Source organism: Aulostomus chinensis, chromosome 17, assembly GCF_037954235.1.
Source record: "Aulostomus chinensis isolate RoL2024-O1b breed Wild chromosome 17, RoL_Achi_v1.0, whole genome shotgun sequence".
Lineage (NCBI taxonomy): Eukaryota > Metazoa > Chordata > Actinopteri > Syngnathiformes > Aulostomidae > Aulostomus > Aulostomus chinensis.
Window position 1 is genome coordinate 6,022,275 of NC_141336.1, and position 24,220 is coordinate 6,046,494.

The 24,220-nt window shown below is 40.2% G+C and overlaps 1 protein-coding gene across 1 annotated transcript in view; it reads left to right on the forward strand.

Moving 5' to 3' along the window:
• Positions 1-24,220, forward strand: part of kcnh5b (potassium voltage-gated channel, subfamily H (eag-related), member 5b) — a 146,330-nt gene that overhangs the window by 49,347 nt on the left and 72,763 nt on the right. The window contains exon 8 of the mRNA XM_086183672.1: positions 200-471. Within this exon, the coding sequence (XP_086039798.1) occupies positions 200-471 (272 nt within the window). The remainder of the gene's footprint in view (positions 1-199; positions 472-24,220) is intronic.

Consider the following 24,220-nt stretch of genomic DNA (forward strand, 5'->3'; position numbering starts at 1 on the left):
TACAAAACAAAACAGAAAACAACAACACAAACAAATGTAGACTGACTAATGACTTCCATAGTCTGGGTTAAAAACATTCGGTCACAGTTGGTTTGAAACATGGAGCCATTTTCGCTTCAACTCTGGTGTAATAATGTATCGTAAATCGTATTTTCTGAAGCCACTAAACAGGCTAAAGTTGAATGTCAATTGTCTACAGGTACAGCATCGGAGACTATGAGGTCATAGACGAGGCCACCAACACCATCAAGAAGGACAGCTGGCTCTACCAGCTGGCCATCAACATCGGATCACCATATCGCTACAACTCCAGTGGCTCTGGCCAATGGGAGGGCGGCCCTGGCAAGGACTCCCTGTACATCACCTCCCTGTATTTCACCATGACCAGCTTGACGACTATCGGCTTTGGAAACATTGCCCCCACCACAGACGGGGAGAAGATATTCTCTGTGGCCATGATGATGGTTGGATGTAAGTATCACTCTTCAACTTATTATCAGTCGCAGCCTTTTGGTGGTTTCTGTTGGAAAAGCGTGTGAGGGAGCTGGTCTCTCTGGGAAACCTGGCAGTGGATAAGCAGATTGATTAATGTAATGGTGATGGCTCTATTAGTGGTGCAGCCTAAGAAAGTGGATGTTGGTTGGCACATTTAACATTGAGCAAGGAAGAAATGTGGTTGAATATTTTGGATTACTCCCTCTTTTGCTAATGTCAGACCAAAATGTCCTCTTGTAAAAAAATGTATTCACATCATTGGATGAACAAGACAGTTTTCCACATTGCCCCTTTGTTCTGTCCGGTGGGAATGATGGACCAGGCACAGTTGGGAAATCGTTCCCTAATAAAAAGGACAGTTTTACTCTTCTCTGTAGTGCTGCTTATCCACATAGAAGAATTCAGATATGCCTCCGATATAATGGATACTTGAATTCTTGGTGTGCTCAAAGAATTACACATGCTTAAAAAAACAATATATGATTAAAAAAAAAAACAATACGGGAAAAATACATTAAAAAATGCAGTATTTTCTCTTTTGAAAATGAATAGCCCAGCCAAAACACAGACATCGTACATACAGTTTCGTGTATGGATGTGACTGAGAAAGGTGGTTGTGGTCAACATTTCTGAGGCATTTATCAATGTGCTTGTTGTCTTTAAAATCAACAACAAATGACGAATAAATCAGTGTCTCTAATTAACATTCCTCTTCTTCTATAACCCCAAAATTAATATTGTTAGGTCCTGGAGCACAAATGTAATAAAAAATCCTTTCATTCAATCAACATCCATTCGTCTGTCTGGCTGTCCATCCTGCCAACCAATAATTTCATTACTGAACTACAACCCCAAAAGTTCTGCAAGACAGTAGTGATTAAACTCTTTTCAAATTTCAATCTCTATTTGGCTCTTACTCCATTAACTCAACAGCTTTCAGACCAGCATGTCGCAAGTGGTTGCGAGTATCTGCCAGTTTCTTTCAACCAGTCGGTTGAGAGGTGGGGTTCACCCTGGACAGGTCACCAGTCCATCGCAGGGCCAACACATACAGTAGAGACAAACATTCATTCACACTCACATTCATTCCTCCGGTCAATTTAGAGTATCAATCAGCCTCGTCCCCTCTTGATGTCTTTGGACTGTGGGAGGAAGCCGGAGTACTGGAGAGCATCCACACAGGCACAGGGAGAACATGCAGACTCCACACAGAAAGATCCTGTGCTTGAGCCACAGCTTGAACCTGGAACCTTCTTGCTGTGAGGCAACAGTGCTGACCACTGCACGTCCATGCCGCCCGACATATTATTTAATGTAATGTAATGAAAATCAACTGTTGCATTAACAACAATGATGATAATATGAGCATCCAACTCAAGGATCAACCGCATTGTTTTCTTTACATTGATGCCTAACATGCTCTGCTGTTGTGTTTCAAGCAGATTCATTTGTGATGTTTGTTAATGCAACAACACCATGTTAAACATGGGTTCCTTTGTTTTTCTTGATGAAAACATATGCCAGTCATCATTAGTTAAACAGTTTTGTCATCAGGAAAGTTAAAGGATAATTATTTGTTCTTTTTAAACTCTCGACCTCAAGCTTAACCTCAAAGAGTCTTTGGATAAATGTTTATCTAATTGATCACACAGGCTTTTTGTCTCTGCTGTCCTTCTCTCTCTCTCTCTCTCTCTCTCTCTCTCTCTCTCTCTCTCTCTCTTTTCTCTCTCAGCTCTCTGCCTTAATGGAGCTTGTGCAACAATATCTAATTCCTAGAGGAAAAGTCCCTTTCAGTGCATCAATTATTAAACCATATGCACATTCTGCAAAACCAAGAGCATAAATTCCTGCAGTGAGTTTTTTAATACCCAGTGGCCTTGCTGAGGTATGAGGAGAAACAAACTGTAGACTTGTTTTTATATTTCAATGTTATGGTCAAACAAATATCTGGAATGTAGTTTTATTAATAAGTGTAGACTGTTGATGATTTCCTCAACATGAGAGGAGGTTGTGTGGCATTTCAGTCTCATCTCAAGTACCCATATCTCGTGTCTTGTGATATTCTGACCTGGTAAAATGGTCTCACCCCTATTTGTCAAAAAACAATGTTTGGTCAACTCCCCCTGACATCCACAGCCGGCAATGAGGGTACCCCGTCTGCATTGCCAGCCAACGTTGAGGGTTCCTCCTCTGCATCGCGTGGTTGTGTCTCTAACGTTCTCATCCATTTCAACCAACAACACAGGACTCTGTCCTACAATTTTTTATTCTGTCTGCTCCAATTTGCTTGCTTATCTAATATTATTTGTAATTAGGGTTAGGGAATAGCAGCGACACTGAGTTACCTGGATGGCTAATCCCCTTTCGTGAAAATCCAAAGATGAGGGATTTGCACTCAAATCTATTGGATATCCCTGTACGTTGTCAAGCAATGCAGAGGGTTACCCTCAATGTCGGCTGTGGGGAGTTAACCAAACACCAGTCCTTGACGAATAGGGGCGAGACTGCCCTGGACCTGGTGACAAATTGTTTGTCAATCGTGTTTTTTCCCCCTGCTATTCCATCATGCAAATAAGTTGTTGGTTTGTGAAACAGCTTAGAATTGTTGCTTGCTGTCCCACATGAAGAAAGTCAAGTGAGGAGCATTCAGTGTATGAAATAAGCGATGGAGAAACAACCTTGAAAACTTTCAGAACAACAGCTTTAATAATTACCATCACACAGCTGAACATTTTTGGTGGTTACATTACCTACACACTGATATTCAGAATTTGATAAGGGTCATATAAACAGCATTTGACCTTTTTCCAATAGCAATTTAGTCAGGTTTTAAGGGCTTCCTTTGGATGCGTATACAGAATATTCTCATGAAATTTGGGTTTTTACAGCTGTTTACAAGGCACAGGACCTCTTGCCTGTTTATGACCAGATATGTTCATCTGCTAGCCTAATGCCATCATGTAGCCTGCTTATACATTCATTGATAACATCATTGGTACAAACATTGATTATGCAACAGCCAAGGTATTTGCAAAGATGCAAACTTTTACATTGATCCTACACTGACATATAGCTAGCTGTTATAACATAGATGTGTCAATATATATTGAAATATACTAATTCTACAAGGGGCGAACATTTGTGAAAAAAATTGCTATGTAGGTAGTGCTATCAATGTTTATTGCACAGGTTTATTGTTTTTGCTTGCATTCTGACCACAGTGCTTCCAAACTCCAAATTGAGTATTCTCAACATAATCAGGGTAAACACCAGACAGAAAATAAACAGAGGGAGGAGTTTTTCAAATACATCTGAGATGATGGAAGATTCCAAGAGAAGTTATTGGACTTCTATTGTGTTATGGTTCTGGACTCTGGATGTACATGTGTGGAAACAGGGCTTGAAACATGGATAAATGTTAAGATTAGAAATATTGTTTAATTTTGTATCCATCCATCCATAGGCTGGAGCCTATCCCAGCGTCAACGGGTGAGAGGTGGGGTTCACCCTGGACAGGTCGCCAGTCCATCGCAGGGCCAACATATATAGACAAACACATTCATACCTATGGTCAATTTAGAGTATCCAATCAGCCTAGTCCTCAATTGCATGTCTTTGGACAGTGGGAAGAACCCGGAGTACCCGGAGAGAACCCACGCAGGCACAGGGAGAACATGCACACTCCACACAGAAAGATCCCATGCCCGGAACCTTCTTGCTGTGAAGTGACAGTGCTAACCACTGCACCACCGTGCAGCCTAATTTTGTATCTAAATGAGTTAAAATAATAGAGGGATATATAAGTGCATGTGGTCTCGTCACTTGTGGTATGTCATGTAATGGCCCTACCTTGGTGTCATCCATCAAAACATGAAGAGAAAAGCTGTTTTGTTTTTTGTTTTTTTTTACAGATTGAAGCCAGATGCTAACTGCAGTCTCCCCTCCAAATCCAATTTATTAACATTTTTAATCTTTATGCAGTAGGAGCACATTATTCCCACTCAAAGGAGAAAAACTGGAACAGTCTTGCCAAAGAATATGTTCAAACCTCAAAGAGCAGAGGAGGCGACAGGGTACAGAATCTGAAAGCTGCTACAAGTCTAGCAACAAAACAGTGAGGACTATTATATTCATCTTCTCAGCCATTTTAACAGCTTAGTCAGAATATTTTCATCAAGTTGGAGTAGCTGTAACGTTTTAAGTGCTACATTGCTCTCCGCTGTTTTTCATCGTTCCGGTGGTGTTCTTATTCAGGGACTGGCATCTCAAATGAGTTAGTAAGTTAGATGCAAAGCCATCTACATAACTAGTTGCAGCTGAACAGTGCCGGCATGTTGCACAGTCAGATCCATCTTTGTGTCTTTGTCTTTTTGTAGTGAACTGAGAAAGTGTCATTTTGCTCAAGAGCAGACTAATGATTCCAGAGGGTCTTAGAGCGCTGCTCTGTCTCAGTGAGGGGATGTTTAGTGGGGGCGGCTGAACAAAAACAATCCGGCCCTCTTCAAACTCTGTGTTTTGAATTACGTTTGACTCAAGTCTGACCAGACGACAATAACCAAAAATGCTGGTATGAATATTTAATGTTGCATTCTGAATATTTATCCAGATTAGACAACAGGGTGGGGAGCGAGGCTTTAGGTCTCTGATGTCATATCATAGTAGCTGCTTACGTTGTACTTCAAGCTGTTAGAGACAGACGTCTTTGTGTTTGAGCAAAAATTTGACAGCCTGGTAAAACTGAGTACAATTTTTGGTTGTTTTATCTGCGAATGTTTTCCATGGCAAGCGTTACTTTGCAAAGCAGTACTTTGCGAAAGATTACTTTGTGACTCTTAACTTAAGAGTCACATTGTCTGAGGGTGTTGATATAATTATCTGTGTCACTTTAGGTTTAAGGAAGAATCAGTCCATTTCTCCATTTGTATGCCCCACCCCTGAGTATTTGACAGCTAGGAATAGACTGAGCATGTGTGAGAAGTGAGAGTATTTGATTTAGGGGGAGATGTAAAACTTTATACCTGAGGGCAATATAATGTTCTCTTGGGTGAACTTTAGGTTAGCTCTGTATCTGTAAGTGTAGGATTTCCTGTTATCTTATTTGGAGTCCGTCTACACAGCTTATACTTACAGTCAACCATTTATATAAAGTAGTGACTAAAAGGCTAAAGCAGTTTACTTTTGCTTTCATTTCTTATACATTTTCTCTGTCCTCAACAATACAATGTAACTTTACCCTCCCTTCTATCCTCTGTTTGTATTTTCTGCTCTACAAAGTTGACGTTGTCTGGGATGCAGATACAAACCTCATGAACACCTGCAACTCCCCATGAAATTTTGAGTGTGTGTGTGTGTGTGTGTGTGTGTGTGTGTGTGTGTGTGTGTGTGTGTGTGTGTGTGTGTGTGTGTGTGTATATATATATATATATATATAAAGAGAGAGAGAGAGAGATGTAGATATAGATAGATATAGATATAGATATACACACACACTCAAAATTTCATGGGGAGCTGCGTGTTTATATATATATATATATATATATAGTCCTGTGGCTTTGGGATTGCTGTCTCCTGCTAAGGAGGTCTTTGTTCAGTTTCTTCTTGAAGGCATGAACACTACTTGATACGATGTCTCTGACAACAGTGTGTGTGTGTGTGTGTGTGTGTGTGTGTGTGTGGGGTTCTATGTTGTTGCAGCAGATTGGAGGAGGCTCCTGTCATGGTATTTTGTGTCAGCCCTGCGGAGTGATGAGTCATGGCTCGCTGTAACCTCTGGGTGATTCCACCTGGGACTTGAGCTGAGGTTATTGGGGCTTTTACGTATGCTGGACAGTTGGAAGTGTGCATCTCTAAGTGGTTGCAATAACTGTTCCTTGATGACTCAACTTATCAACGACATAAGCATGTAGGACATAGCTTTCATTCACATCATCCATCTTGGAGAGGTCTTGTTCCTGGGTGATATCTAGCTATTTGAGAGGATTTAGTGAGCTCATCAACTCTGAGCAAGGAGACCTCCATGATGCTTCTGACCTGGATTTTGTAAATGTAGAATCCTTCCTTCTTCAAATTTGGTGGTCACATCATGAATGTTTTGAATTGCTGTCTAATGCATGTGCAGATGTTATTTTCACACCAAAAGCAGTAGGGCTGCAGCTATTGATTCTTTCTGTAATTGAGTAATCTATCATTAATCGAGTAATCGGATAAGAAGTATTGTGCATTCATTCATTTGAGTCCATTTTCCATTCTGCAATATTTTTGATTATGTTACATCTGCTTTTTTAAGAGCAATGGTACTATACAAGTGATGCAGTGGTTCGCACTGTCGCCTCTCAGCAAGAACGTTCCGGGTTCGGACCCCGGCTTGAGCAAGGGATCTTTCTGTGTGGAGTTTCCATGTTCTCCCTGTGCCTGCGTGGGTTCTCTCTGGTACTCCGGCTTCCTTCCACAGTCCAAAAACATGCAAATGGAGACGAGGCTGATTGATACTCTAAATTGACCGTAGGTGTGACTGTGAGTGTGAATGGTTGTCTGTCTATATGTGTTGGCCCTGTGATGGAGTGGCTGTTTCTACGGTACTAAAATAATCAAACTCACACAATATTTCACGGGTCTGGGGCTCCCTCATAGACACGACCCTCTCTGTCTTTCTGTCAAACTAATGACAGCAGCCTGTGTGTGAACAGCAGGAGGTTCCACTCTGCAGTGTTTCACACACTCAGACTCGATTTGTGCGGACACTCAGGTTTTGGCATTTTTAATTTTTTTTTAATCAGTCGGAGACAACGACAGCATCCGTGATTGGTTAGTGATCAGTCTGCCCTCCTCTCCTCTCTCACCGGTTCTCTCTGCTCCGAGAAGGTCTGACAGTTTCTGACAGAGAGACTCAGACTCTCCTGTCTAATGTAAAGGCCTCCGTTTCTACTTGTTTCATATTATAAGCACATCTGGTTGGTGTCAATGTCATTCACCTTCACGTTAGTTTAGACTGTTTTAATAAACTCCATCATTAACAACAAGTGTCCTCCACACGCAGCTTTCTGCTGTGGAAACTGACTCACAGGTGAATTTATGCATGGAAAACACAACACGATCTGGGGTTTGGGGTGACTTTATAAATCATCCTGCTGATGGAGAAAGTCACCAGATCAGACACAGACATGGTGAGAGGGACTCACTGACCTCCTCTGTGCGTGTACTGCATGAGCGTGAATGTAGGAACTGTGTTGACGCAGAGTGGAGAGACGCTGCAACCGTGAGAAAATAAATTATATCAAAACTTAAACTGAAGCTCATCAATATTCTGGTCTTAAGTAGTTCAGCCGTTCATTAATGAATTTCAGAGTCCACCCTTATGTGCAAAACAAAGAACAGTTCAGATTAAAACCAGGCCTCGAGGAAAATTTTTGCCGTGAGGAATTTTAGTCATCAAATCGTTCAAGTTACTCGAGGAATCGTTTCTGCCCTAAAAAGCAGACCAAATTTTCATCGTACTTCTCTCCCAGAATAATTAGCTTTTTTCTGTGTTACTTATATGAGTTTGGCCAAAGGCTCATTTGTTTTTCCTTGAGAATGGGAATGTGCTTGTTTACATACATTTTAAACATCTTTTAGGTGAGATTGTGTGTGTTTGAACCTCAAGCCTGTGATTGTTTTTTTCGATTAAATCTACAATGTAAGGTTTTGTGGGGCATGGACTGATGCAAGCACTGGTGAGACATGTCAAGTAAGCAGTCCTGGTAACTCCCTGATGATGTAAATCTAAAATTTCATTAAGCGAGAAATCACTAGCTCTTGCATCATACGCTGAAAATTTCATCGTATGAAAAATTCGCTCGCGCCCAGCGTGATCAGAGCTTCAAACTTTCTGTCAACGCATTGTCCTTGGACTTCCATGTGCTTGCTAAGCTCTTTTGACAGCAAAAAGGGTGGGGCTGCAGGATGTAAAAAATGAGTACAATTTAGTTTATAGAGGTTGTGAAAGTATTGATAGTGTGTCTCAATATTTCACAATTTATGAAAAAAATTCAGCTATTGGAACCATAATTTATTGTATTAAAGAAAAGCACCTTTTTCGAGCCACAATTGTGTATTTAGAGGTGCAGGACTTTATATCGATGCTAAAACAGATGACAGAGGGGTTACAGGAGCAAATGAAAAACCCCAGAATGTTAAATTTAAATGAGCCAGATTTCATTTTGAAACATCTCTGAAGGTCTTGTCATGCTTCAGTGATGAAGTACCCCAGGTTGCCATTCTGTTTGTTTCCAAGCTGTGTCAGCGTGGTGGTGAACAATCCAGAGACATGAGATGCTCTTCAGCATCTGCTGTGTCTGGATGTGACTGATGGTTGTCTTGGCGTGGCGGACCATCATGCCGACTGAGTGGGTGGGTTCCTAATCTCAGCAAGTAAGGAAGCTAGATATGGTACATCGATGTTTTTATAACATCAAATCTCATTTTCAAAGATTTGACATTGTACATTTCATCTGAAGTCGGTTTGTGTGCACGCTGCAGCATAAGTGAAACATTTTGGATATAAAACTTAAGGGTTTGCAGAGGGATCAGCATGAGCTGCCTCAAATCATGTTTGTGATTGAGTGCTGTACCAGGTTTGGACATGGAGGAATTCACAGAATAAATCTGATTATTGTTGCACTGATATTGATCCTTTGTGGTGCATTGTTGCATCAGTATAGTTTTCTATTGAGTGGATAATGGCAGGGGATCCATGGAAAAATGGCAAAATACAAAACTTAAAGAAAGGAAGATTTTTGTGCCAGAAATGTGTTCAGGGGTTAAGAGGATTATTATTCATGTCCATGTCCAGTTTCACGTGATTTGTAAATTTCCCAAGTGTGGGATGAATACATAAAATAAAGTACTCTTATTTACTTGAACAGTTTGTGGAAATTTTAGAGTTGAGGTGATTCTCCCTCTAAAGGTAGTGAGGTTGTCTGCTGTGGTGCATACCATCACAGGGCTCACCAGTTTGAATCTTAAAGTCATTGCAGCGAAACTAACCAGCAGCCAGTGATGAGGGTCTCTGTAAAGAAACAGGTGGATGGTGAAACCATCGGAACATTTTTATGGAACCAGCCTCCTGATCAGTGAGGGACAGCTTCAGTTAACCCACTAAAGTTGAAGATGAATATTTAATGACATTGATCTTTTTAGCTCCCTTTTAAAAATGTATTTATAATTGGATTCTATGTGAATTATGTAATTTCTATTTGTTATATCAGATGTGATTTTAAAATATTATGAGGTCACTTTGTCACTTTTGGCGGCTCCAGGCACCCGTAAAATACCACTGCAAGAACAAGAATCACAATCCAAGCTGCAGCTGGCTTGACACAAAGACAAAAAGGCAAAAAGTGGCCGATGAAAACTGAAGTCGACGCGTGGGTCAAGTGCAGCATGTGAGGTCACTTGTCTGTTTGCTTTTTTGCAACCCCTTTTTTTGTCCTTTAACTCAAAGTTAATCTCACTTGACAAATGTTCTTGGTCGGTGACGGGAGGCCAAGTGCGACACAGATGTCGTGTCTTGAGGGAAAATGACAAAAAGCTGCGAGGCCTGATTGGCTCTCTGGTCTGGTCTTGTGCTCTGACTAGCCAAGTTCAGAGTCGGCCAGCTTGGCTGTGAAGACCGATGCTGGACAATTTACTCAATTCATGCTCTTAAAACATAAAACGGACAAGATTATCACCATATGTCATACATATCTTTAACGGTCTGAAGAGAGGAACTGTGATGTTGTATCTTTATTTTTAGCTGATTTTTTTTTTTTTTTTTTTTGGCCAGTGATTAGAGGTTGAAGCTTTAAAATATAACTGTCATGAAGCTGAAATAGATATGAATCCATCGGAGTGAATCACTGCAGCAGTGAAAAGCTGCTGATGCAATAATAACCTCACAATCGCAAATGTTTTGAAATGAATCTCTTCATCTGGAGTCCTTCTCAGCTTTTCATAGGACTCATTCAAATTTATTCTAAACAAGTCTGACTTTGGAATATTTTCACGTTGGTTCCAAAACTTAGTGGCTTGTTAAATTGTGCCACAGTATCTACATTCAGTGCCACTAGATATCACATGAGAGCACCAGCAGACCCTCCACTCCATTCTTTGTGAAATGATCATGAAGACATTCCTAACAAGAAGCACAACCAAATAGTTTCCTGTACGTAAGAGCCATGAAATTAAAAGGCGATACAGCCATAACTTTTGTTCCAGATTAACACTGCAGCAGGTAAATAGAATTATTTTGGAACAATTTGAGACTAAATTTTCTATGCTTGCATGTCATTTGTGTACATGCAGCACTCTAGATCTTTTGAAAATATTAAATAATAGAGAATCATGCCTTGTGTTGCTCAATATGTAGTTTGGACACACTCAGATGTGCAGTTACCAAGTTACACGAAATAATGGACCAATTCAGAACGGTTTTATGCTTTTCTGAGTATGAAGTCAGCAAATTTGTTCCACACATGTGACTTTAGTCCATGCCACTGATTTGCATTATTAATCTAAGTCAGAAAGCTGATTTTAGCTGCCTGACAGATACCTTGAAAAAACATTTTTGGTTACAGTAGCAAGTACAGAAGGTATATTGGATTGGAAATAAGGAATTCTGGTGAAGGTACTGACTTAATTCACAGACTGGAAATGGGAATGATCGTACCCAATCACATTCTGATCTAGATTCCATTCTATATCTTGTGCTGGACCATGAATGCATCCTACCCTGTCACAGATACAGTTTAATTAGATTGCTCGGGAATGGAGGTTAAATGGTATGCATTTTAGTATATTTCTTGCTCTTTGAAAAGAATTACTGTGATTTACTAAAGTTATAGTGATTATACCTCTGGTATCTGAATCAGTATCTACATGTGTTTTGGAACTGAAAAAAATGTGGATTGGTGCATCTAAGTTACAGGTTCATAATAGTCTGCTACTATGTTTGTTTCTAGGTTAACATAGTTTAGTAAAAGCCCCCCAAAATTATGATTGCAAACAAAATCACCATTCAGTGTGGTTCGGTCTGCCATCTTTTATTTTTCCTTTTTCCCAGATTGATGGGTAAGAAATATAGTAGGGATGTGAAGATTCATAGATTCATTTATGTGTAAGATGTGGCTGCATGGATTCAGACAGTCTGTATTGTTAAAAGTTGCAAATAAATTGATGCGGCATTTATTGTATAGATACATTTCAATGTGACCTGCATACCTTTAACCTTTGGCATCATTGAACTGCAGTTATTACTTTGCCTTGTTTTCTCTTCTCCTGTGCCAAACAAGCATTTCACTTGCTTTTTCCTGTTTATGCTTTTTATTTCCTCAAGGTTTGGCACGAAGTGAAGATTTGACATCACAAATGGTATCTTACCCGATCATTGTGTATTTAAGATGTAAAAAGATGTATCCTATCAGTGGAAATGTATTGAGATTTTAGTCAAATAAGCCTTAGCGGGTGAGATGGCAACTCTGAGCAAGAGGCAACACTGAAGATACATCAGCACTGCCTTTCAAATGGAGGCAGTTTGAATATCTTACTATATAGGAATAAAAATTTGAGTGTCAAACAGTCCTTGATACCTTGCTGCCATGTTAGACAGTGTGTCCTCCTGACCGTCTGCCATTGTCGCACATAATGGAGCAGGACTGAGTCGGAAAACTGAAAGTATGCGGACCTCAGGATGACTTTTCTTCCTGTTAGTGTGACCGAGGTTGATCTGAACCTCTCCTCCTCCTCCGTCATCTCCCAGCTGTCCTCCCACATGTCTTCAGCCCTGTTTGTCAAGAGATGGCTCAGGATTAATGGGCCACTTATGTGTATCTGTGACCATCAGCAAAGAGCTGACAGCTTCTCTGAACTTAGAGGGCATGAGATCACATTCGAAGCACTGGGAAAGACACACAAAGGCTTGGGTGTTGAAATTTGGATATGCACAAAGACAGTCTCAGTCAAAAAAGCATGCAACATTATACAACCCAGATGCACTGAGATGATGCATATATACATGATCACAGCAGTGTAGTTCTAACATAGATATATATAGGACCATGCAAACTTGATCAGCGCCATTAAAGATGAATTTGCATAATGGCCGGTAATCTATTCCGTGTCACTTCATTATGTGTAATTACATAATAGCATGAGTATATTGTAGCAGGATATTTTCCATGGTGTGCAAATTTGCAGCCCAGCCACCCTCAACACGTGTGGTTTAACACCCCTCCAGATTTATAAAACATCTTTGACATGGATAAATAAACTCAAAATCATGTTTTTGGCCTCACTAAAAACATGGCGTGATGCTGGGAGCTTCAGACTACAGTGAACAGCAGGATAACAACAATAGGATAAAACAGGATGTTAATGTTTTTTAAACAACTTGGCATGTTGAGGCACTTAGATTACGTCAGACGAGAAGCATGGAGGAATTTGATGTTTTTTTTTTATGATGATTGAATTTCATTTTTGGAAGAAATATTCCGTTAAGTTTTCCTCTCATTTAAAATGACATAACCCTTCCTTAAATACTTACTTACTACCTCCAGTAGATACATACTCTCTTCAGCAGGGTCTAAGGAAAACACACGCACTGCTGTCACATGGGAATGTTATTTGGCGTGTCGTATATTAAGAGTCACTAAAACATTCATGCAGCATCATGAGGTGGCTTGATGTGAGTTGACTTTGTTCTTTTTAATGTTTCTGTGATGCCGTGGAGTCAGCAACACAGATGCTAATTAGAAGCACTTGTTCCAGCCTGTACGCTGCTGCTCATGCGGCACTAACAGCTCTGTTACTGCAGCGCGCCAGGAAGGAGTTGGTAGCCGCTCAGGTTTAATATACTCTAGCCACGGCACCTCACAATACCCAGAGACAACCCTAACTTACTTTCTTTTTCATTCAGAGAAGAAATACATCATCATAATTACTTTAAAATATCATCACCTTCATAAATTAATTGTCTAAGTCATTTTTTGACAACCTTGTTTTGCCTAGATAAAGTCCTTATGATGTTTTGTCTCCAGTTTTCTGCTTTCTCTGAACAATTGAAAAAAAATGATTTAAGGGATTATTTGAAGAATGACAAGTTTTCTACATCGTACAAGTAAAAGTTAAGTCAAATCATAGGGTTTAACTGGAGAGGTCAGGAGATAAAAGATAGAACAGAGGCAATGTCACTTGAAGCCTTCAGGAATAACAGTGATTTTAGAGAACAAAGCGGTTACAGTCTGAAGGAACAGCTCAAACCTCTCTATTAACCCGAAACACATCTGATTCCTGTGATCACTCTGCTCAGACTGACTCTTAGTTGTCACTTAAGATCTCTCCATACTGTATTTCCATCTCCAGTTGAGCCTGCATTGTTGACCGTGATAATTTTTGGAGTATAAATAGCAGACGATTTGTTCCTTTTGAAGAAAATGCAGCTTCAGGTGCTGTTAGCATCCCCCTGTCAGTGCTTTTCAGGATACAGAACAGAAAGGTGTGAATGGAACAATTTACTGGAACAGCTGGATCTCAGAGGTGAGGTTAGTTAGAAGTGATGGGAAAGGCTGTCGCTCTGGTCCTGGTTAAACTGGGCAGAGCTGTCAAGTGCCACAAAAAAAAAGAGACATCTGTGTTAATGAATTTAGTTTAGCCTGAGTCTTTTAAGTTTCCTCCTGATCAAAGTGGAAAAAATGAAGAGCTGAATGAAGTAAGTCCACAGGCTCCTGATTACCTTTTGTGAAATGTTTATTGGCCATTAAAAGAGTAATATAACTTGACTAATAAGAAACACAACTGAAATTCTTCACCCACATTGTTTAGTTTACACAGTCTGGATTGGGCTAAAGATGCACAAATCCACGTTTTACATTGTAATCTGTTTCTCCCATGTTATTTCCAATCCAATTGACATACACATCTGCCTATACAGATACTGACTCTGATACTGGAGCCCTCATTTTTGGGGAATCTGGATCAGTATGTGGATCAGTCCCATTATTCGGATATCCCAGTGCATGAATTTAGCTGATATGTAAATAACATTGGTATAGGCAGCCAATTCCAAGAGCCAATCTCTAGTTTTGGCAGTAGAGAACACATCAGTCATAATATGATTCAGCACCAGCAGTGGACCAAACAAGTAGCCTGAAACATTGTTGAAAACATTGTCTGTACTCATAAAACCAACTGTGAAATTTTCCATTTGGGGAAAGAACATTTTCCAATTCTGGTCCAGAGGACTCTGCTAGTTTGAGCCTGTATGGCTCCCGTTACCAGGTGGACTTTGAGTCTTTGTACATGTTTGTGAAAATAAAATAAACAGCAAGTCTGAACACAGGAGCTTCTTCCGGTATTTACTCTTTTACTCTGGCACAGATGACCAATAAACATATGGAACATTTTCTCTTCTTCCTTTGGCTGTATTGGCAGTAAACCAGCTTATAGGTGCATTACTGCCCCCCTGATATTACGATGTTTATGTGGCCCTTCCCAAAGAAGGAGAAGATGATCCAACACCGTATTTAGTTGTTGAATGTACTTCTTTAATGTTAGTAATGGATCTGGGATCTCCTGCTCATGCATCCCAGGCAAAATAACCAGTAAGTAACCAGACTAGTTGGCACCGTTCCCACAACAAGAAAGTACTCACATATGGTAAGGATTACATAGAAACACATTCCAAGAATATTTGTCTTTAGATCCACGTAAACTTATATCATATGTATGCTTGACTTATAAGTATACGTGAGTTCAAATTATTATCAAAAGATAACATATAAGACAACAAAAACACACTTGATATCACCCCCTAATGTGGTTTGCAGTGATGCGTCTTTGTTTGGAGTCTTCTCAGTGTCAAAACAAACCATACGAGGAAGGATACACTACGAGTTGACAGACTCGGCAACTGATTCAGACCAGAGCAAACTATCCATGCATATAAAACAGTTCTGAGACTCAACCTTAGATGGCATTACAAAATCTTTAATGTTCTGCCCCCCAATTTGGCTCAGTAATCTGCAGACCTTTGTGGTTGAGGCTGCATCACATTGTAAAAACATATTAAAGATGCAGCATCCCTGAGCTGATCCTAAATCCTAACCAACAGAATTAAATGACCATTTCCAAGCTGTATGTCATTTCTAATTTACAAGTGGTTTAATGCAATTTTTTTTCTTTCTGCTACTTTTCTTCAGGTTTTTTTGTCAGTAGTTTGTTTTTCTCAATTCTTCAGTAATTCCATCATCAATATCGGAAACAGTCATACGTTACTGGAATCACTGGTAAATGACCTGTTCTATATGAGAATGTGTTGTGAAAGAACATGGCGTGATGACTATTTATAGGTGGAGAGACGTGGAAATATCAGGGAAATGAGGCCCACTTGACAGGCTCCAGCTCGCAAAGGATTATGGGAATTACCTGGGCTCAAAGAGTTTTTGCGGTGCCAGTGATACGCTCAGCCGGGTGGAAAGATGCAGCCAATTTGGCCTGAGGAGCCTGGTTGATGGCCGTGTAGAAGCAAAACAGAGACTCAGCAGGGGAAACGGTGGGGGTGGGGATGAGGGGGTGCACTGAGCAAAGATCTCCTCTTATATGTTCTCACCTTCAGCCACGTATTCATCCAACTTAGCTGCTGCATCAACACAATCCCAGGATCAGTTTGAGTTTCACTGAGTGGATTGGAATCCTTCCTGAGGGGCCACCCCCACTTATATATCCCTGTCCACATATCTCCACAGAGGGTCGTGTGGGGAGGAAAAGGGAGGCGGATGGGAGATGAAAATGATGCCTTTAGATGAGGAGGTTAGGAGAAGGGGCAAGAATAAGAGAGAGGGGTATAAGAAGAAGAGGAGGGGAAGGATTGGAGTCCGAGAGAGAAGGAAGCGGGGGGGGGGGGGTTCATCCTCCCCTTGGGCTCGCTCTTCAGCTGATACACCTTGATCAAATGCAACACAACCATTGAAAAGAGAGAGCAACACACTTAGAAACAATTGATTGGGGAGGGGGTGGGGGAGGAAAAGAGGCTGAGAGAGCTTAACATTATTTGAGTGGTCCAAGGAGAGGCTGCATGGTGTGGCCTCTTGCTCTGACAGCAGTGACACCAAGGTGATTAGTTGTTTTTTTTTTCAGATAAAGAGCCATCTTTCATTAACATTAACATTAGTCTCCCTGTCCCACTCTCCCTCTCATCAACACTCAAACTCCCACTACTCCTTTAAACACTTGGCAATCCCTCACTATCTTTGTTCACTGAATGTGTGTGTGTGTATTTGTGTTGTCTCTAAATGATCAGCATCATATCTGATATGTGGATGTCAAGTGGCCCGATTCTGCAGACAGGCATCAGATCCATTATTTTAGGGGTGTAAATCCAAATCCAAACACTTGATTCAAGCTGAATGTTTTACCACCAAACCACATAGTTGGCAGTAGGAAAGGCTTTCAGTCCCAGAATTGAAGTGACATCAAGTCACAGGTTATGACAAGTCAAATCCTTTATTATGAGTTAATAACAGTGTAAAGTAAAGGATATGACTTTACTTTACACTGTTATTAACTCACAATAACTTTGCTTTCTGATTTTCAATTTACAGTCCAGCATTTGTAAACCAATATTGACTACATTTACTGTTTTGAACTTGTATTTACTTTTAAAAACAGACTTTTATTTTACCCAGTTTTATAGATGTTAACTTCATTTATTCAATGTTCAAAACCTTTAATAAATGTACCGTTTTGGCACATTTACTCAATTTTAGACCCATATTTATTTCATTTGCTTTGTTTGAACTTATATTGCTGCTTAAGCATATACACTTATTTTACTTAATTTTACAGATAATCACAGCATTTATATTTATCTTCTGTTTACCTTTTGAGTACTCCTGAAAACCATGTTCACTTCAATAACTTTTTTTTAAATGAAAACATAAAATGAATATCATCAATCATTCATTATGTTTGCAGTCAAGTTGCAGGTCTTGAAGTCAAGTTAAGTCAGGGTCTCAGTGACGAGCCAGAAGGGAGCACTTGGAGCTGACACCATCACACAACAGCACAACTATTTGGTTGAGAATGGAGGAAACATCATAAAGTTAAAGTTCTGTTTTGCCACATTGTGAATTGACCATGAATGTTCCTGCACATAATTCTCATAGAGTCTTTAACACTTTACGTGTGGTGATGGTAAAACTTCAAAAGAAATTACCTTGTGCCTACATGCACTTGTACATCATGTGGCAACAGTACAAACAGCAGTCATTTTATGGCGGAGGCTCATTGTTTGGTAGTTGTTCTGTAGTTACAGCGACTGGTGAAAAGACTAAAGCTCGCATCAGGTAAAAAAACAAGCATGAAAATGTAAAGCAAAAAGAGAAATTAGCCAAACAAGCTAAACATATCCATTTTGACATCTTCTGTTTCCAGCAGCTTTTACTCAGGTTGAGAGTTCATCACATTTGTGTTGTCATGGTTACAATAATAATCCATGTTGAAAATGTAAACTGGAGCAAACGTGACAGGAATTGCCTGATCTATGACTGCATTTGCACTTCAGTCACTCGTTTCTTCACAGCAGGAATGATCTGTATCTCAAACATGTACAACATCTCCATATACTTCTTGCTTGCACAACAAGTTTCGTTGTGTGGTTCTTAGTTTTCTTTCTGGCCTACTCTCTTTTTTTTCAAAACTTTACCTCAAAAGTTTTCTGGGCACGTTTGCTATTTTCCAGCAGCAGCACCCTGCTTTGCATTCACACTGTTCCTCACAGTTACTCCTGGGAGCTGCCCACTGGTACTGCACTCCTCTGTTGTTGGACGATCAGCAGCTCTGCCAGGTTTAAAGGCAGCTGCTGTGTTGGGGATGAACCTCAGAGGTGGTGCAGGGTGTTATTTGTTTACTTAATCATGCTGCTCCGGGGTTTTGCAGCAACAACTTGCTGTTGCCATTCATTTGTTTCTCTTAAGTCTCCTCTGTGACTGGATACTGTAGGGCACATGATTGGCTATGAATCTCATGCTTACTTGTGCATCCTTTGTTCTGTCCTCTGGAGGTGGCATTACATGCATGGTTTCATAGTCTTATTCTCTTACATCACAGAACCGTCCTGTCCTCAGCAGCTGCAGAAAGTCACAGTGGTTACTTGTAGCCAAGAAAAAAGATGGGTGGATTTTTGAGAAATATGATGAGCCACTTGGTGAAACAACCCTGCAGAAGTCGCATCAAATTTTACTGTATACATACACAGCCAATTCACAACAAAAGTTAAGAAACTTTGCTAATAGAGCAACCACAACTTTTAACAATGCTTAACATGGTCGTATCTCCATGGAAACTATGACAATGTAAAGTGAGTTAGGAATCATGGAATGGTCTGAACTGATTTGTATGTAAACTCTGGGTTGCAGTTATTGTGAAGGTTAAAAAAAAACACCTTCATTTTACGTTATTCACCGACAAAACCTTCTCACAATGAAATTCATTTATTCAGGTTAATTCAGAAAACTCCTGGTTCAGATTGGTGAGGATGATTTGATTTTATTATTTTATTGAATTTTAAAGTCACATCATTTTGTTTTCTGAGAAAAGAAAAAAGTAATGACTGATTAATTCATTTCAACAAAGAAAGATAAACAATATAAGTTCCTTCCTGGTTTTAGGGAATATATTCTGAGTTAGTATAATTATGTATAATTGAGTGCAATGTTTCACATGCTTTTTCTGTACATATCAACTTAGATATCTGAGTGTACGAGGTGTACCTGAATGTACCATGAGGTCACTTGTTTACATCTGCGGTTGGTGTTGTAGACACACAATCATTTTTAAGTGGAAATCCTCCAACTTCCCTTCTCAAGTGGTTAAAATGATGTGACCTGCTGGGTAACAGCTCAGAGTTTTTGTGACTTGGGATGGGAACGAGTCACAGTGCAGGTGTCCGCTTCCATATGGGGTGGATGTTTATTTCAGACCTGTTTGTTTGTGTTACTTTACAGAACCAGAATGGGGACCAGAGGGTTAGAGTGAGGAGAGGTAATCCCAAAGTAAATCCATTGGCGTGTATATCATTCTCTTAAATGTTGTAAAAAAATGTTAAAATAGGTTTACTGATATGTGATATTTAATATGTAATATAAACACTGTTAGATTCTCCACATATGCAGCATTTCTAAACAATGAATACGAGTAAAAGGTTTTTTTGAAGCAGCTGAATATAAGGCTCTTCACATGGACACACACTAAGACACCAGTGACAGTGAAGCTGTTGTCCTGGCCACTGAGAGCAATTTTAGCCTCTGGATGTTTCTTATTGGCTATATATGGCTGGGAGGTGTGAGGGCTCAAACGCCAACCCAGAGATTAATGGACAACTAGCAGCTTATTAATGCACTTCAATAAAGTCAGGGAAAATCACCAGAGACACCAATTTAAAAAATCGATTCAAATTGTAGCAGAGGACTAGATTGTTAGTTGATATGTGTCAAACTCCAAAAACCCTTGACCCTTCCACTGATAATGCAATGGGATTGTGTCAGTCTCTTGCTGCCCAGAAGAAGCTGGAACTTTATCTTAGAAATGTCAAAACCAATAATCATTATCATGTCAGTCAGTGTCCATTCTTTCCTCAGAAGACACATTGAATGACTGTGTTTTACAGGCAGATAGAGAATAAAGAGACCATACGTGTGTTGACTGTTGGGTTGGTAAAAGGAGTCTGAGGTGGGAGAGGTTGATTTGTGGTCATTGTCTTCCCCAACTGAGGAAGATTCTTGGAGTGGTGAAATATTGATTGAAGAAAAATAGATGCTCTTGTTTTCATATCCAGACACCACATAGGATCCTTTTTGTTTCTTTAAAAACCCATCTCTTATGATATTGACAGACTCATCCATTAAGGAACCCTCTGAGGTACTCTCACTTCCACCCTGACACACTGTATCTGGCCACAGCAGGAAATTAACTCAACCACTGGCCACAGATCACACTCAAATGTCAACTACTGAAACAGATAAGCTATCAGGTGGATGGATAGATGAGCCGATGGACAGATGGCTGTCGGGAAGTCTGTTATCAAGACATTTAACATCAAAGAGAAGGAAACTCTCATTCTTGACCTGCCTCACTTAACTTGTTAACTTCCAGAAAAGCTTGAACACACACAGTTTGGTTTAAAGATTCTTACTGGTTTAATTTTCGACTTCAGGTGCATGGGCTTTGATACTGGTGAGCTTTCTATAACTGTGTAACTGGCTTGTGAGACACTTGAAGAATGAAAAAGAACAGAACCCTTGTTTTAGATCCCCACAAAAAAAAAACAGGATGTTACATTCAAGGGACAGCACCCTCTAAATATGACTGGAGACTAATGGCAATGTATCATGACAGTAGTGCATGCATCCAGAAATATGTGTATTTACAGTATTCTAATGCTGTGCAATAATATCTGCTCATACAAAGCCCACCCCTAGGAAATATGTTGTGATTTTAGAGGACGTTTGTAAAGCCATGTTGCTTCAGGCAAGAAATGTACAGTTCTATGATCCAGGGAGTCCAGTTTGACTTATATGATATATGATGGAGAAAAAGGATAGGAAAGTTATGATGACGACCATCAACGCTGCCTCTTGATGGATGATATCAGTCTTTGGCGCTGTGACCTCACTGACATGAATGAGCGGGTTGCAGATGCAGCGCCGTCGTCTGGGCGGCTGCAAATCTAATACAAAGTTATTCTGAGTGATCACCTTTATCCCGTCATAAAATATCTGCAGGTCGTTTGGGCTCACCGAATCACTTTCAAAGGGTAATGCGAATTTTATCCTTCAGTCTTCAGGTGGATCTCAACACCACCAAACTCAGGTGGGAGATTTCCACACGATCACAACATATATTGAAGGAAGTTCTTTCTCTTTAAGTAAACTTTTTAAAATCTATGGCAAGGAGCACTGCGGTGGATGGAGACCTTACTTCATTTACTTTTCCTTTCATTTGTCACTGTGTGAGAATCTTTGTGTTCTTGGCTAATCAAGAGTGACAGGAAAAATCCTGTTGGGCTGCACTGTTTAAAGTGGCTGTTGACAGTCAGTAAGCGCAGTAATTTAAATACCTCATTTAGACTCATATCGTAGTTTGCACACATAGCAACTGCTCCTCAGAGGTTCTCCCAGCTTCAACACAATATGAGGGGGAGAGAGTGGCTCGTAATTGGTGTGTTCCAGCCCAGGAGGTTATGATTGGTCTTATCACCTGCATGACTGGTGTGATGTGATTGCGAATAGAGGAAGAAAAGGGAGAAGCAGAAAAAGCCAGCCAGAACAACAAAAAGAAAAACCTTTGAAGTTGATGTGGCCAAATCAGCGACTTTTGTAAAGAAACATGCCAACTTTTTGGATTTTTTTTTTTTTAAATCTATTGTCCTCAGAGCCAGCGAGTAAGACAGATACCCCTCTCTCCCATGAGCAGCATTAGGGAGCTGAGAACTTATGTGACAAAACTTTTTTTTAGTGCAGGAAAAAGCTTCTATTTTGGACTATTAAAGTTATTTGTTATTGTAAAATGTTCCGCCTCCAATATCTTATTACATATTTTGGAGATCTTTGGAAAAAAAAACAAAAGTTTTATGCATACATTCTCTCTCCTTAAAAATCGTATTATGGTTGGCCCTGGTCTTGAGCTGATGAGGCAGGTCTGTGCAGTGGCAAGAAGTGGTGCACAACAAAATATAACATTCTGTATTTTATAGCCTTTATGGCATTTAACATTGGAGTAAATTCTTTCAGTTGTTTTTCTTCCCAATGTGCATGATCGATTGTTCATTGAAAATCCCTAAGATAAGGAAGACGGAACACTATTACATGGTTCATCTATTGTATGCCAGCTGCTTCTTTTTGCCAGACAGGGAAGATTTTATCCAGGGGGACACGGGGGGATCGTGCTATTCCCCCACTCTTGGAATAGCTGTCAATTCCCTCTCCACTGGCGCCTGGTTTTGGAAGATTGCGGCATCACAAGTTCACGTGATCTCTTCAGGCTTGAAGTTCTGTGTTTTTAAGAGGAGATAGGGGTACGGTTTAGGTGTGAAACATCAATGGTGGAAGCTGAGGTTAGCATAGATGCTGCTTTAGCATTTCTACTTTCTATATCTTTCTTTCTCAGCAAGAAAGAAGACAGAATGCCGCCGAGTGTCATTCTCAATGGAAAAGAAGTTTTTTTGGCTTCTACGTAAGCTCTTTCATCTGACAAAAGTTAGCTAGACAGTGATATGCAGATAGCTCATACATCACTTGCCCAGTATGTGTTTAAAGTGTCTGCTCTTTTCTAAACAGTTTCTATGGTGATGTCTCAGATGGTTACAAGACAGAGTTAGAACCAGTAATGAGCCCTAAGGGATCCCTGCTGTGGAGGGCACAGGTCTGACATGATGAGATCCATGTCGAATTGTGACCTATGATGCTTCCTATCATCAGCTAATATACTGTACATATAATGGTTGAACAGACTTGGATTAGAAAAGCAGACTAGTACAGCTCTAATTGTATGTCATGCACATGTACCTTTTTTTTTTTTTTTTTTTGACCACTCTGTGGGTCGGTCTGAGGCATCAAACTCCCAGGCTGGAGATGAGTCCCTCTCATGCCCTGATATGAAGGCACTGCTGTGTGTTGGTGTGTGTCGGCGGATTACTGCCGTGTGTACGTCTATTATTGTATGTGAATACTTGAATGTTAACACACTGGCACGTGTTTGAAAGTGTGTCAGCGTGGTGTTAGCACCTTTGAAAGAAAATACTAAAAACATGGAGCCTAGCAGCGATGAATTCTACAACTCTACACTCCAGCTAAACCATAAATAATTAATATCACTTTTATTTATTTTACGTGTGCTGTGTAAATCACCCAGGGGTTTTGGTTTGTAGTGATTCCAACCCCATTTCCATAATTATCAGAGGTTGTAATCGTCCTTACGGCGAATCTCTTCCCCGCTCATTCCTTTATGAACACAATCTCAATCGTTCCCACACTGAAAAGCCTCTAAAGGAGGCAATCACTCCTATTTTTATTATAATTTTTTAATTTTTCCCCTCGTGATTTATGTCAGAGCCAAAAGTGTGGCGCATGCTGTCAGATGGCGAGCTGGTAGAATTGAATAAAGCAGGTGCCAGGCGAGATAGATTGGATCTACTCAAGTATAATTGCTGACATTGGGGAAAATGATCAAAGCCCACATGCTTGAGGACTCTGCATCCACCTCACCTGCTGATCCAAGGCACCGCAGTTGAAAAGCCACTTTACAAAGCCAAAGAATGTGAATAATGCCCTCAGATGTTAGATCCCCGACATGTTGGCTGGTAACTGGTGTCAGTGAGACCTCAGCTCCTCCCCAAGCAGCCAAAGTCAAATGAAACCAGGAGCTGGAAGGTCAATCAATGTCTGCTGCAGGTGTCATCTGATGCTAACGCCCGGTACAGGAGCTATCAAGGACTGATCCAAGAACAACAGTAACACACACTGTTTCCACAGGCAAGGAGGTCACTTCGGGTTTAAATTTAATACTCTTTACTTGAACAGCTGAATTTTATTCCTTCAGCTCACTCCAAGAATCGGAGTGGAAGTGACAAGATTGCAGTAAGGAAATTATATTTAGCTTGAAGCTAATGGTTACTCACGGCTAAAAACAGCTACAACAAAAAAAACAACAGCAAAAC